Source organism: Parasteatoda tepidariorum, chromosome 2, assembly GCF_982258835.1.
Source record: "Parasteatoda tepidariorum strain Cologne lab strain chromosome 2, Ptep-v5.0, whole genome shotgun sequence".
NCBI lineage: Eukaryota > Metazoa > Arthropoda > Arachnida > Araneae > Theridiidae > Parasteatoda > Parasteatoda tepidariorum.
This window is the reverse complement of record NC_141756.1, coordinates 122,267,135-122,283,442: the sequence shown is the minus strand read 5'-3', so window position 1 is coordinate 122,283,442 and position 16,308 is coordinate 122,267,135. Positions and strand designations below refer to the sequence as shown.

Sequence of the window (16,308 nt, the reverse complement as noted above, 5' to 3'; positions counted from 1 at the left end):
TGTTAACGTGATTCTATGGTGGGGTACATTTTCATAGATAAAGGTTGACATTGTCGACAATTCCTCTCCTCACTTTGGTGACCTTTGGACGCGATGAGAACATGTCGACTTTGGCAGAAACTTCCACTTTGATTTGAACACGCCTACTTTTATGGATTCCTCATTAAACAGTTGACTTGCCACTTGTGACTGCGACATTAATCACCTCCTCACGTCGTTGCTACTCAGTCTCGACCACACATAACGTTGGCCTGAAGTGCTGATGGCAACACATGAGTGACCTCGATCGTGAACTTAATACAGCTCTCACGATCAACACACAAAAGTATGGTGATCTTAATACAGCTCTCCCAACTTCTCACAAAACAGCAATGAATCTATTAGTTGTATCTATTCATTGAATTCTATCACAGATAAAATTCCGGTGGGGGTGTACTGTAGTGTATCTACCACTACAAAAAATACAATTTCAATTCACTAATATATGACATGTTAACTCTATACTATGTTGGGGTACCTTTTCAAAATGAAAGTTGGGATTATCGATAACTACTATCCCCACATTTTTTTTATTTAAAATTCTTAGTTTATTTACCATTTTCATAATATTAATTTTCATAATAATAAATTCCTAATTATTTACATACAACTCCTGTTTATACTTGATTCAAGATGTTAGATTAGGAAATATCGACATCCATTACTTGCTATTTCTTATGATAGTTTTTAATTTTTTTTCATTTAAAGGTTTCTACTTTATTTACTGTTTTCATGACTTGAATATACTGTAAATTCTTGGGGTCCTAACAGGGAATTTGTGGAGTCAAAGTTGATTTTCCTGGCAAAAAACCTAAATCTAGAATAGGAGATTCCTCAAGCTTTAGGAATCTAGTTTCCGAAGAAACATGGATTTACCGCTAAACAAAAGATAAGACATTTAAAAGTGGGTGGAGTTTCAGATTTAACCAATCATCAACAGGTTTTAGTGTGTAGTGCGTGGCCAGAAGGAATAGATTCTAGTACAAAATACAGAGTGTTAACATTGATCAATTCTGATATTTTCCAGATTTTTTTTAACAGAAATTTGAAAGCGCAATAATGAATTCATTTTGAAAGTAATATTTGTTTCAGAAATATAATTATTTTAATATGTCTTTATATTAATATATCATAAAGATTAATTTTACTTTAATTGCCGAATTTATTTAAATGTAAAACATATTGTATTTTTTATGTTGGAAAACAAAATATTACAGACTGCTAAAGCATACTGTGTGTTTTTAAATGATGATGATATGATTCAATCTAATTTAATACTTGTGGCTTCCAAAATTTTATTCTTACTCTTTGTTTTGTGTTATAACATACGAGTGTATTTAAAGAAAAAAGTTTCGGTTGAAATTGTTATTTTTTTTCTTCAGTAGAAAATCAGTTTGAATTTAATTTGATATTGGTTTTAATTTTGTTACATTATGTGTACAAAACTAAAAATATTCCAATGTAAACTTCAAATTGAACTATAAAAATTTTGATATGATTTTAATATTCTCTGCTAGAAATAATATTCTCTGTTAGAAGTTGTATTTAATTTGAATTTGTATTTAATTTGATTTTTTCTTCAGTAGAAAATCAGTTTGAATTTAATTTGATATTGGTTTTAATTTTGTTACATTATGTGTACAAAACTAAAAATATTCCAATGTAAACTTCAAATTGAACTATAAAAATTTTGATATGATTTTAATATTCTCTGCTAGAAGTAATATTCTCTGTTAGAAGTTGTATTTAATTTGAATTAAGCTGTTTTTATACTAGGAATGCGACGTGAGGAATAATAAGATAGATTTAATTTTATTTTCACATCTAATAAATTAAATGTTAAGAAATAAAGTATATTTAAATTAATAACAAACAATATTTCTACAGCCAATGAATAATATTTAAATGTACTAAAATACTAAAGCTTTCATAAAATTCAAAATTTAGCATACAGTTACAGAAACTTTTAAATATTTTTGAGAATACCATTTATAGTTGCAACTTATTTTTAGTTTTTTTGATTACACAATTGATGGTTTCTACATCAGTCTGTTATAAATCAATTTTACTTAGGGAATATTTTTATTAAAAAAATTTCTATCTATTTATATATTTTTTTCTATGTTTTATGTATTTTTTTCTTAAAAATATCTATATTTTATAATATATTTCTTCTATTTTTTAATGGATTTTGAGACCCTACCCTTTGCTCGCACCGATTCACAGTCATAATTCTTTTTATTTGCTTAAAAGTCAGTGTATCTTATTACTTTTCATTATCAAGGGAAAAAAATCATCTTTGTTTATAAAATATATAGTTATAGCAATGATATGTATTAATATAATGATATCTCAATCGTAACAATCAGCTGCATTTGAAAATTTCAAGTGTACTAGTAAAAAATATTTAATCTTAATAATGCTAAATGTGCAACACAATCAAAAACAGGAAAATATAAGTTATTTTACTTATTAACATTATGCAATGATAACCTTCAGTTCAAAAACTTCAGTTCGAATTGAAAAATTTTTTTTATGTCTCTTGAATCTTTAATATTTTTAAAAATTTTAATATTAAACGTTAAGATTTATTTCTGGCAACATCTAACCTTAGTTTTTTTTATTTATTCAATTTTTTTCGTTTATGATATCAAGCACGGTGGAAGCTATAAACTGAAGTTCTTGAAAAAGATAAATATATTTTTTACAACAATGAATAAATAATTGTTAATAAAAAATTAAAAACTGAAGAAAAAAACTCTCAAAAAGAAAATATTTTTTGAAAAAAAATATCCATTTATTTCAAATTTAAATATAATGTTACTTTTATGATAAAGACACTTTACAAATAACTTAAAAATAAAACGAGTCTCAAGGAAAAGTGAGTTTAGATTTATTAAGATTCACTCTAAAACTAATGAAGTCTTTTAATTAATAAATTTTAAACAATATTAAACTTAAAAATCCATCTATTATAAGTTTAGTTCAAATTTAAGGTTCAATAATATCTTAAATAAAATTTTTACTTTTTGTTCAATTAACTCTAAATTTTAATTAATAGTAATTTTTTTGACAACTTAATAATATAAATATGTTTTAAATAAATTATTTTTGTCTTCTAATTTAGATAATGAATTTAGATCCCATTTACCTCCTTTTTTGATCTGTTGGAGCAATATAGTCATAAACCCAAAATTGGGTCGACTGTTCAACGGTTCTGTTCGACTGTTCAGTTATAAATGAAATTATAAATATGTAATAGTTTATAAAATCTTCTTTAGATTAAGATTTATATACATATTTTTTTATTTTTCTAAATTTATGTGCTTATATTATTTCCAATTTTGAATTCCTCTTCTCGATTTACATGATTATGCATGATGTATCAAAACATTACTCATAGCCTAAAAAATGTTGCTAGTAAAACATCAGTTATTTTATTTCTCCAATGTTGATAGATATGTAAATAATTTTAAATACATATTTTGTCATTATAAAATTGTTGTTGCCATTCAATGGAGTAACAATGTAAATTTTTCATCAAGATAAGTATAACAATTAATAAGTGTAAAATTTATGTTGGTATTTCATAATCATAATTGAAAGCATAATCCAAACCAATTGGATTAAATTGGATTGGCCTGGCTTTTTTCTAAAAAAAAACTCTTTTTCCTTCATAAATTTTTTATTACTTATGTATTTTTACTCTGGAGGGAACTAAATTAAGAAAATATGAAAAATTCCTGTAACTTTTTGTTCTTTTTATTTCAAGTTTAATTGATTCGGTGAATCACTATTAATTTAAATGGTGATGAATAAATATTCACATATCATTGCATTATTTACATATCATTGCAAAAGCAAAAATATCTATATGAAGTATTAATGTGAAAAAGTTAAGGTTAAGTAATGATAATTGTAAATGCTTAAAATAAAATAAATCATCTCCAACTCCATGTTTTGATAATTTTTATAAGTAGCTTAATAAAGTAATTTATTGAATAAGTTGAGATAAAACCTTGGAAAAAGTTTTCCTCCATCTTTTTTTTAAAGATTTATAAACATTGCTATAATTAAAAGAACTACAGGGAATGAGGCAATTTTTTGAATTTTACACTTTATTTTTCCTTTTTTTTTTAAAATATTTTTTTTCTGTATTCATTTTTATATTTTTTTCAATCATATTTTTTTATATTAGCAGAAAAATTTTAACAAAAATATTGATAACTCATTGAAGCTATTTTCATTTAATATTATTTTATTTAATAATGTATTATATTACTAAGCATATTGTTTTCCTTAAAACTCTATGTAATATTAAAATAAATAATGAAAGTATTTTATTCTTTATTTATTAATAAATAATTTATATGCATGTGTTACTATTTTATGTATATGTATTATATGTATATGTATATATATATGTATATGTATTATATGTATATGTATATATATATGTATATATATATGTATATGTATATGTATATGTATTACTTTTCATTATTAAAGGGAAAAAGATCATCTCTGTTTATAAAATATGTAGTTATTGCAATGATATGTATTAATATAATGATATCTCAATCGTAACAATTAGCTGCATTTGAAAATTTCAATTGTACTAGAAAAAAAATATTTAATCTTAATAATACTAAATGTGCAACACAATCAAAAACAGGAAAATATAAGTTATTTTACTTATTAACATTATGTAATGATAATCTTCAGTTCAAAAAAATTTTTTTATGTCACTTGAATCTTTAATATTTTTTAAAAATTTTAATATCAAACGTTAAGATTTATTTCTGGCAACAACTAACCTTAGTTTTTTTTATTTATTCATTTTTTTTCGTTTATGATATCAGGCACGGTGCAAGCTATAATCTGATGATCTCGAGAGAGATAAATATATTTTTTACAACAATGAATAAATAATTATTAATAAAAAATAAAGAAAAAAAAAATATATTTAAAAAAAATATATCCATTTATTTCAAAATTAAATATGTTACTTTTATGATAAAGATACTTTACAAATAGCTTAAAAATAAAACGAGTCTCAAAGAAAAGTTAGTTTAGATTTATTAAGATTTACTCTAAAATTAATGAAATTGTTTGTTTAATCGATTTAAAACTACATTGAACTTAAAAATCCAACGATTATAAGTTTAGTTCAAATTTAAGGTACAATAATATCTTAAATAAAATTTTTACTTTTTGTTCAATTAACTCTTAAATTTTAATTAATTGTAATTTTTTTTGCATTTTAATAACATAAACTTGTTTTAAATAATTTATTTTTCTCCTCTAATTTAGATAATGAATTTAGATCCCGTTTACCTCCTTTTTTGATCTGTTGGAGCAATATCGCATAAAATTCACTTCACCAAACCATGGCTAAGCACCTAGTCCCTTTTTTCAGGTCTTCATCGTTTATTAAGTGTGGTAGGAATACTATGTAATTATGGCCTTGATCAGATAACGTGCTCAACGCCTGATCTGGTATCCTTCTCTCTAAACTTTTGCATCACAATCTACATGGCACTTTTAGCCACAATAGATTTAACCTGAACTTTACTGTGTGTTTACACTGATTGTTTAGGCGGCTTCTAAAATTGAATTTATAACTCGCAAGTCCGCAAGTGAAGTGAGCAGTCAACGGCGTTACCACCATCGCCTTCATTTTAATATGCAATAGAGTCACGATGGCTGGTCGATACGAATTCTGCACCAGGATTTCACCGACCACAGTGCTGAAGGTAAATATCCTTAGTGGTAGAGAGATCATGGGTTAGAGGCTAACCGTGCCATGGGTTAGAGGCTACCCCTTGGCCGTGAGGCTAACCGTGGGAGGTTCTCGAGCTCATCTTCATGTAACGCAATCATGAAGTCGCAAACCAATAGAAAATTTAGAAGAAGAAAACAATGAAAATTACGAAATTGATGAAAAATATAAAAATGTCATTTTTAAATTTTTAATTGTTTTCTTCTTTTAAATTTTCTATTTGTTTCTTATTCCTTTTTGGTCTTTACCCAATTTTGACAATTTTGTTTTGTAAAAAAAAGTTTGATCTATAATACTATCTTTCCTTAAGAGATTATTCATTCCACCTTTTATGTTATAAACATATATCTAATGGTGATTTTACTTTCTATCTTTTACTTCTTTGAAGCTTCTTTAATCGATTTAAATTATAATCCTAGAAATTACGGTATTTTCTAGTTATATTGCATTTTTTAGATATCCTGTCTTTTAGGTGATGATAATATGTAATGGTATATATGCGTTTGAAAATGTTAATGATTATTAATTTTTTTTCAGGTCAAAGCAATAACTTATTATACCACGACTAGTGCATCGTTTGTGCCATTTAGACTGCTTTCAATTGTTGAAGATGTGGATAAAAACAGGTGACTTTCTTTTTTCTTAACTGCTGAGTATTATTATATTTGTTATTTATAGGAGTTTTTCAAAATATAAGTTTTTTTTATAACAATTTTAGTTTAAAATTTGGTTTGTAATAACATTGCTTTTTTTATAATAATCTAAACTGATTATTCATGTTAAATCCAAAAAAAGAACACGCAATTTTTAACTATTTTTGTTCTCGCAAGTTAAACTTTTTATTAACTTGTATTAACTATTCATTTTCTATTAACTTGCAAGCTAACTGTAGAAACTTCAGCCTATTTTAGAGCTTAGCAAATATGCCAATTGTAGCATTATTTGCAATGCATGTCAATTTTTTATTATAATTTATATTAAGGGTTAATATTATGGATGTAAAAATAGTCTTAGTGACTGATGTTTGATATTTTTCTTAATATGACTTTGCAGAATACGTATTGATTTTATGATCTTTTGTTTCTTTTTCATATTATTCTGTAACTTCAACTATATTGCAATACAATAGTTGTATAACAAAAAAATAGTTGTATTTTTGGAAAATTGAATAAAGTAAAATGAGGATTTTTTTAAAGAAATATTTATAAAATTAGCTGTATTTTTTATTATGTATTTTACTAGCAATAGGTAGGATAAGTAATTTATTATTGATAATTCTTCCATTAAGTGGTGTATATGTATGAAAAAAAACTATAGCCTGTTTTCCAAACTGCCTGGTTCACAGATCCTACTAGATATTTAAAATATCCAAGTCGAATCTCATAAAATTCAAGATCAAATATTCCTTAAAACATTTATATAACATCCAAAATGGACTACTATACACACCACTAACTTCACAGTTAACTCACTGAGTAAAATATTATTCATATTACTAATGGCAGGTAAGTTTTTACCTGACAAAAAAATTAAATTAATAGGAACAAGCAAAATACAATTATATTCTGCCGAAGCTTTTCTTCAACTCAGGTTCACAAATTACAATCAATCTCTAGTTACTCATATTGTTATTGCCTAAAAGATATTTTTAAATGTACATGATAGCAATAAATAATATTTATTTTGAAATCTATTAACAGTAAGAAATTCTTTTTAATTCATTATTTTGGTTTCATCACAAGTTTTCATTGCAATATTTTTTAAATACAGTCGGACTTCTTTTTAACGAACTTCCCTTTTGCGAATTTCTCTATTTTGCGATTTTTTTTTCGTCAAGAAAATAAGAACATTTTACAAATTTCATGGTAAAATAACTTCCAAATAGAAGTGAATTTTCTATTTAACGAACTTTTCTTTGAGATCCACATGTTTGAAATGTTCTGAAATATTTCCCAAAATATTACAGAACATTTCAAACCTGTTGACTCATTTTATGAAGAAAATGACCTTGAACTGATTTTTTAAGCCACTTTCAGAGAAAGCAGTAAAATCCCTTTCCATTTTTGCTTACATTTCAAACAAAACTGAGACGAAATTAACAAATTTTATCAGTAGCAATTAAACTTAAAAACGCATGTGGTGATGTATGTTTAAAATTACTTTTATACTAAATGCAGCTATAATTTTATACATAAATTTAGCATTTTTTTAGTTGAAAATGTACGTAGCATGTACTGGATAATGTTTTGCTCTGTTCTTGCTTTCCATGCAGATTTCTTTTATGCTTAATATTTATAAAATAAATAGTAGATACTAGTTTACAAGATAAAGGCGTAGATATTGCTATTTCAGTTTAGTGTTTATGATTTTATAGCCTGTTTTGTGTTAAACTATTTCAAAAGGTGATTTTCTATTTAGGTAATTTTCCTTGTAACAAATTTATTCCCGAGATTTAGTGACTTTGTGAAATGGAGGTCCGACTGCAATGTAATGATAGAACACACTGATTCTGCTTGTCAACCCTTTCAGATTGCTTCGCTATTTGAGCTGATTTTACTCGGTCATTAAATACTAGTTCCTTTTTTAAAGTGTAAATTCTTTCTTAGAAATTTTGTAAATCAATTGATTTCAAACTACTTAGTAGTACTGAAATACTACCAAGTGGTTTTTAGAAAAACTACTACTTGGAAATTAGATTTAGACTGGATAATTCATTGAATTTTTCTATGTACACAAAAATATAAATTCAGAGTTTGGAGTTGCAACAGTTTATTATATTGGGCACCATATGGCATTGATGAATGCCTCAGCTCATAAATTAAATAAGACAGTGTGACTCTTGTGTGCTACACTGCAATGGTGCCATTGCCTGTGCGAACTATTCATAATAACTACATTAATAAAATTGCTCTATACTTGTACTTGACGTATTACAGTCCTGTATTCCGATATAATTAGTATTCCGACCGTAGTAGTAATAAAATCCAAAGAAAAATGCTTGAAAAGTTTTAAAATATATATATGTATACATAGATGATGGGTTTTTTGTTCTTTTGCTATTTTATTAGAATACTTCTCTTTCGTGTACAAACTATTAAGTGATCTGCATAAATTATGGTATTATGAAGCATCATGAAAACAAAAAGAATAGTCTTAATTACAGTGTATCCTGTGTAGATTAAAAAACATAATCAAATACAAAATATAGCTCAGCTTGTTGATTTGCATAAACAGTTAGTTTTTAACTTCTGCCAAACTCATAGATCAGTTTTTTTCAGCGTTTCGTTGTCAATGCGAAAAAATAAGTTTCATAAAATTAGTGATACCATATATATACTGTTTTAAATAAATTCTTTCTGCTACACAAGAAAAATTACTTTTGATAATTAAAAAAGCATTAATTTTTTAAAATTAGTTAATCTGATATTTATTCAATTCATTTTAAATTAATTAATGCTGAAAAAATATATTTGAAATTGTCAGCATACTAATAATTTTTTTCTATAGGGATTGTGATTCAATTCTACAATTGTCTTGTAATTTGCCATCTAACATAGAAGTATTGAATGTTGTACTACATATACCTGTGCCATCTACTACTAGAAAGTACTTATTTGTTAAATAATTTATATTGTATCGAATAACATCAATTATTTTGTAATCGAATAATTTATTTTGTAATCGAATAACATCAATTGTACTTTCAAAAGGAACATATATCTTTGTTTTTGTTCCTGATTATATTATTTTTCTAATTGATTAAGTTAAAGTAATTTATTTTACAACTATCCTACTTCTAAAAAATTTTTTTTTTTAAATCAGTAATTTATATTACTTTTAAGTTACTTATATACAATATGCTTCTGATTTGTATTTATTTTAAAGAATTAAGAACTAAAAATAGAAAAGTCTCTTAAATTTTAAAGTATCTATCTTAAACTGCTGTGTTAAAAAAAGAAAAAAAGGCAATTTGAGTATATTAGAAGTGGAAACTATTGTAGTAACAGCTGAAATAGAGATCGAAAATTCTAATCTATTCACTTGGTTAGACTTTCCTTTAAATTAATGCATTTTCTATTGTTAGTCATCAATTTTCGAAAAGTGCTAGACATTGATTTACATATTTTGGTTGAAAACATGAAATAGGTCAAAGTTATAACAAAATTTCTACATTTTTAAATTATGAGTGTCAAATGAAAGACTGTACTGGCATCATATGATCTCTTTTTTTTTTTGTAAGGACTACTTGTATGTGTGTTAATTTTGTTTACTTTCCCGTGGCAGAATCGAGGTGACAAGGTGACACTGTCGCTGGACACAAAATTTTTCCTTTGGGAAGTAAAAAATTTTCGTTTTCTTTCCTGCAAAAGTTTTCGATCTATTTTTTTAATGTAGTTCTTACTATTGATTTCCACAGTTATTAAAATCCTATATTTTTAATACGATATTTTTTATTACAATAACTGAATCTCAAAATGAAAACTCACATTTATTAATCTCTTTTTGAAAAGTCCGATTCGAGTGATTTTGTCGTCAAATTGTTTTTTTTTTTTTGGTAGTTACTGCAACTGATTTTAGGATTTTTTCTAATGCCATGATTTACAAAATAGGAAAAAGGAAATAATTAGTGTGTTTGCCCCCTATAAAATACTAGAATATCAGCAAAATTATAATTATTATAAATGTTCAAATAAAAAAGTTATATAACTTAATTTTTAATGGAAGTTTTTTTTTGAAGTTGATGATTTTGTTACTTTAAATTAGTAACAGGTATACTTTTTATTTTTAAAACTATCTTGCTGAAAGATATTAGTATGAAGGAGGCATGTTGCAGAAATCCCCCCAAAAATTTCTGCTTCAGGGGTTTACTTATTGATGAAGACATTTATTTTTTATATGTGGTGGGCTTATAATTTATCTTTAAAAGCTTGATTATAAATTTACAAAGGAATTTTACTATCTGAGGCAATTTTAGTATTTAAAGTAATCAATATTTGGTTATTGGTGCTTTTGCACATTTCTTCCCCTCCCATTTTTATTCAGAAAATAATTGCACGAGGAATCTATTAAGACATAAAATGTATTGCAGTGGTCGAAAGCAGCGCACTGTACTTTAGTCAGTACTTTTCTCCTTAGTTTTTAGTGTAGTGTGCCACTTTTTTGCAAAAGTATGTAGTGACATGGTGCATAGCATTTTAAAAAGTACTTGAAGGTGCTTATTTTCGATTTTCTTTACTTAAAAGCACCTTAAAGGTGCTTTTGTAATGGGGTGTTTTTAAAAAGTGCTTAACTTTTCCTTTTCGAAAATGAGATTTTTTTTTCTTTTTTACCATGTTGACTTTTGTCTAGTATGCAAAATCATGGTTTTCAAGTTCAATGTTTTTACAATTCATTCAACCATAATCATATACGACGAGCCATCAGTTCATAGCGTATGAAAGCGCCAATCATTTTACAGGTTTTACTTGAGGCTCCGCATGTGCGTCTACTGAGCTGGGATCGGTGAGATTATTGCACTCTCGTTGTCAACTCTGCTGCATTTTGCAAGATATTTTCAATTTCAGACTTCATTTTGCACCATCAGCGATGATTGCATAGAATCGATATTTTCCAATGCATCGATTTATCACCCAGTCCTAGTGAGTAGTGTGATACAAACAGTAGTTTGTAGCGATTCCTGGCAACTACTTTTAACACTAAGATTGCCCAAGGAAGTCATTTTGACTGCTTTTAATTTCAATTAGAAAAACAATGATGTATAACATGACACAATTTCTTAGGATTTTGTGTAACATATATTTTTTTTATTGTTAAAACTTCTAATAACTTGTTATATAACTGTAAATAATATAAAAAATATTAAAAATTAATTTTAAACAAATTTCTTTACACATTTATTCTTTTACAATCCAGTCATTTTGACTGCTTTTGGGCAATATAGGTGTATATACTAAGTTTCCGTCTTTCTCGTGTTAACGGTAGTGTAAAAGAAAGCATTTAATTTTTCGAATTTGATGGATGCAAATCTTCGCGGGTCCATCAATGGATGCAATGAAATTGACCCTGTGGCTGACGCTGAGCGTTTGCATAGATTTAAACTAGCCACTACAAAAAATAGATAATTAATCACTTTGATAATTAATTACAACTTTATAAGCGAATGCACACTCGTAAAGAATTCATAATATTTTAAACAAATGGAACGTATTTTCGATGCACTTAATTTCTCAGATGAAATAAAATAGCCTAGAAAAGGAATGGCGAACCTTTATGCACCAGCATGCCATTTTTGCTAAAAAATTGTTTAATGAGGTCATAGACGTGCCGACAAATAGTTTTGACTTCGTGATTATTGGGTAAATAATAATATTAAATACTATCAACTCAAAACTCTTTTTCTACAGAGAAAAAAAAGTACATTTTGCAATGTCTCAGTTACAGGCGTAATTCAGCTTAAAGTGACATCAGTGTGACTTCCATTGTTGCAGATTAGATGACAAGTAACTTATATTAGGGATATAAGATGTTAGTTTAAGCAGAAATGTTAATTTTTTTTTTGCTAGTTATTTATTGTTAGCTTGTTAATTTCTTGTGAATTTTAATTTAATTGTTAATATGCTTCATAGTGAACTTTGTGATCGGTGGCGTGCTCAAAATATTGAATCGCGTGCCATTGGTTCGCCATCCCTGGCCTAGAACAATTAAAAAACTGATAATTTCGTATAAGTGTTTGATAATTTTGCATTTCTTAAATTAAATATTCGCTGTCGGAAAAGTCATAAAATATTGAAGGCTTAACGAACAAATTCAAAAATAAATGTTTTGTAAACTTGAATAAATGTAAACTTGAATAAATATTTCTTCAATATATTTTCTTATATTTAATGTAAGCCAATTTCTTATACAAAATCATTTTAAACTTCGCTCGATTAAAGTCCGTCTCCTTTCAAGAAGTGAAGTAGTCGCTGCATTTAAAAAGTATTTGCAGGTGTAGTTTACTACATTTGTAACAAAGTGGCTGTAGTTGTTGTAAACTACAAAAATAATGTAGTCTTTTTGACCACTGGATTTGCCCGAAATTCAATTTTTTTTTAATGTTTACTTCTCAATAAATATTCTAGAATACTTTTAATTTTCTTTCTAATTACAGTAGAAATATTTTTTATTATTTTTTTAGAAACCCTTGGATTCTTTTCAACGTTTTTTACTCTTCCTTTTGCTCGCTTTTTTTTGCTCAAAATGGTAAATTTCTACATGCACGAAAAATTTTCTCTTAAACTACTTCTCCAATAAACTTAGATTTTGAAGAGCGCAATCTTTTTTGTATTCATTTATTTATTTCGTTTGAGAAAATTAAGTTTATTTTAGGATGTTTCTGCAGGGATGTAACGAATAAAATATTTGAGAAATATATTCAAATTAATGTTTTCAAAATACCACTTTGTTAAGTCAATGAAGAGTGAAATCTAATTACTATAGAACATAACAATTTTCATTAAAAAATATAGCAATTTTCTGAAAATTTATAAATAATGGTTTGAATTGCTGTAAAGATTAGACTATCGTTTGCCTCCCCCCATAGCCCATCAAAAATATCAGTTTGCTTGACTGCTCAAAACAATGTCCTAAACAAGTTTTAGCTGCTTTCCGTCCAAATTCACCCAATATCCTTAAAAAGGATTCTAAAGAATATCAAACAGGACGTCCTTCTCTGACGTTATAGAGGCATAGATCAGTGTACATGATTCGTAGCCTTTTTTTCCTAATGCTTAATCCAGAAGTTCCCTTGTCTTCTGGATTGGGTTCAAAATTGCAAAGCAACGGAGTTGAATATTTGTAGTCGCAAGCCCGAAAATTGGGTCGGCTGTTTAACGAAGGTTATAAAATAAAGTAAAATAAGTTATTCGCTAGCCCATTCGTGAAAAAAAGCTTTGTATTAATAAATCTTAACTATATTTTCACCTGGAAACAAGTTCTTTTTTTTCAGAACGCTATTACATTGGAAGAAATTATTAGTGCATTCTAATCCGAAATAAGTTCTTGTCAGATCATTCGACAAAAAAAAAAAAAAAAAACAATTATGGCACGGCAAAAACAAGTTATAAATATTTTTTGTCCTGGTTACCTCAAATTTGAATTCTGCCTTTTAAAGTTAGTCGTTATCCTTCTAGATACTTTCCCAGAATCAAAATCATCGCTCATTGTAAAGGTTCGTTAGGTCATTTGCATTAATATAGAACACTTTCCAAGATAGGTTTTTATATATTTTATGATCTAGAAAAATACCGTTCCGGATCATAATCGCCAAAAAACATTAAAAAATTATCAAATTATCTTTAAAAAATAGCCAAAACAAGTTTGAAATAATTTATGACTTAGAAACAGCAATATTAAATCTTGCCTCAAAAAGTTATTTTCCTGTAAACATTTGTTACCCCAAGCAACCCACCAAAAGAAATTGAAATTAGACATAGCTTAGCTAGTTTTTGACCACGAAACAGAGGTTTGACAATTTTAGTTAACTTTTTAAAAATCGAATATTTTTAGAACAAAATTTTAAATTTTGCACCGCAGAGTTGGCCGTTTATGAGGATATTGCACAACAGTTATTCTAATTAGCCAACTTGCTGAAAAGTTATATTTTTTTAAAAATTTGCAATGTCCAAGTGGCTATGCATGAGATATCATTAGAAAGAATTGAGGTACGAATGTGCTTCTCCAGTCCAAGCTCACCGATTTCAAATCTTTTCTTACCTACTTGCCTTGGAAGTTAAGGCGGCCGGTGCATCATGTCGTTGGTTTCAAAATGGTGGATCCTTAATATCCTGAATCCCTCTGGGTAACATAAGCTATTGCGGAAATACTTTTTATGCCTGCTTAAAAGTGTTTTTTTAGCTAAAACAGTTTCTAATTGATTAAATTTATTTTTGGATCAAAATTACTGGTTTCGTTTCGCACTGTTTGCTCATTGAGGAGAATTAATCAACCTGGCAAAAAACTTTCGTTAGCCCACCCATAAAAAGGGATAAAAAGCCACGACAAAAACAGGTTCAACTGATTTTTTTCATTTAATTTAAATTCATTTCAAAATTTTTAATTCAAAATCAAAATTTAATTTTTGAAATTTTTTTACAATAAATTTTAAAATGAACTATGTTAACTAATAAGTAAGTGCTTTAAATTTATATTATTAAATATTTAGCTCCTTAAAGAATGTTTATTATTTCTTATAAATTTTGTAAATAAAGTTACGTAGAAGAAGTAAAAACGCTTTTTTAACATTTTCAAAAAATAGAATCCCAATTCTTTCAAGGGGCTCCTGTGGGCCCCAAACTCTCAGTCCGACCCTGGGATCATGAACAGGGCGGCATGCTGGTTTATAATTTAACATCCTTATATTAGAGTAACAAACATTTCCATGAGATTTTTTGAAAAATAAGTTTCAACTCCTTTTTGTTATAACAACCACGTTAGCTTTGGTGACTTAGAAGATAGAACGTTCTCCTTCCAATGAGGTGAATCAGGTTCGAATCCCAGTGATGGCTGGTCGGTACGAATTCCACACCCGGCTCGCTCCGACCACAGTGGTAAGGTAAAATATCCTCAGTGGTAGACGGATCATGGATCAGAATACCCTTGCTGTCTTTCTAACCATGTGAGGTTTTGTGGTTTTCTTCTCCATGCAATACTAATGCTGTTAGATCCATCAGAAGGTTTTCCAGAGAGGCAAATTTCTCCCAATACTTGATCCAGGTGTCGAACATTAGGAGTCGTAAACCCAAAATTGTGCAGTCCTTAACAACTATAAACGACGGTTATAAAAAAAAATAACCACCTGTTTTAATTTTCACTCAAACATTTACCATTAGTAGGGAATCATTAGCCTAACAAATATTGTTATCAAAAAGTTATGGCCAAAACATCTTGTATCCAACTTGTAATAAACTTATTAATTTTAATGACTGAGAGTTTTGATTTGAAGCAACATTTGAAATTATTCTGCGGTATGTTAATAAAAAAATCCTGATCCTGCTAGAATTTTTTCTCAGTCAACCTTTAGAAAAAGTTACGATCTTAACAGCAAATTTGAATTATTTACCTGAAAAAAAAAGAGATCATAATAGACATATTGACAACTGGAAATTTACTTAAAAAGAAAAAGTACACAAACCTTTAGGTCAGCTTGGATTTACATGCCTACCTTTAATAACAAATCGAATGCATGCATTGAGAGTGAAAGAAAAATTAAGAAACAGTAATTATGTTCAATGGTTTTTAACTTATACTTAATGTTCAGTGCACGTCTTAAGAAAATGATTAAACTAGCCTTATAAAAAACGTGAAAAACTTAAATCATCTCAATGTTTCGTACCTGTGGTCTTCCTGAGCCAATAATTTTTTGCCTACATTAGTTTCGTGAATTAACAGTGTTGTGCTATACATTTATACATTTTTATTTAATAATAATACATAAATACATTTTTATT

General features: G+C 27.3%; 1 protein-coding gene across 1 annotated transcript in view; it reads left to right on the top strand.

Moving 5' to 3' along the window:
- LOC147816135 (uncharacterized) overlaps positions 1-16,308 on the top strand; it is a 47,633-nt gene that overhangs the window by 16,401 nt on the left and 14,924 nt on the right. The window contains exons 8-9 of the mRNA XM_087156715.1: positions 6,359-6,447; positions 9,329-9,427. Coding sequence (XP_087012841.1) covers positions 6,359-6,447; positions 9,329-9,427 — 188 coding nt within the window. The remainder of the gene's footprint in view (positions 1-6,358; positions 6,448-9,328; positions 9,428-16,308) is intronic.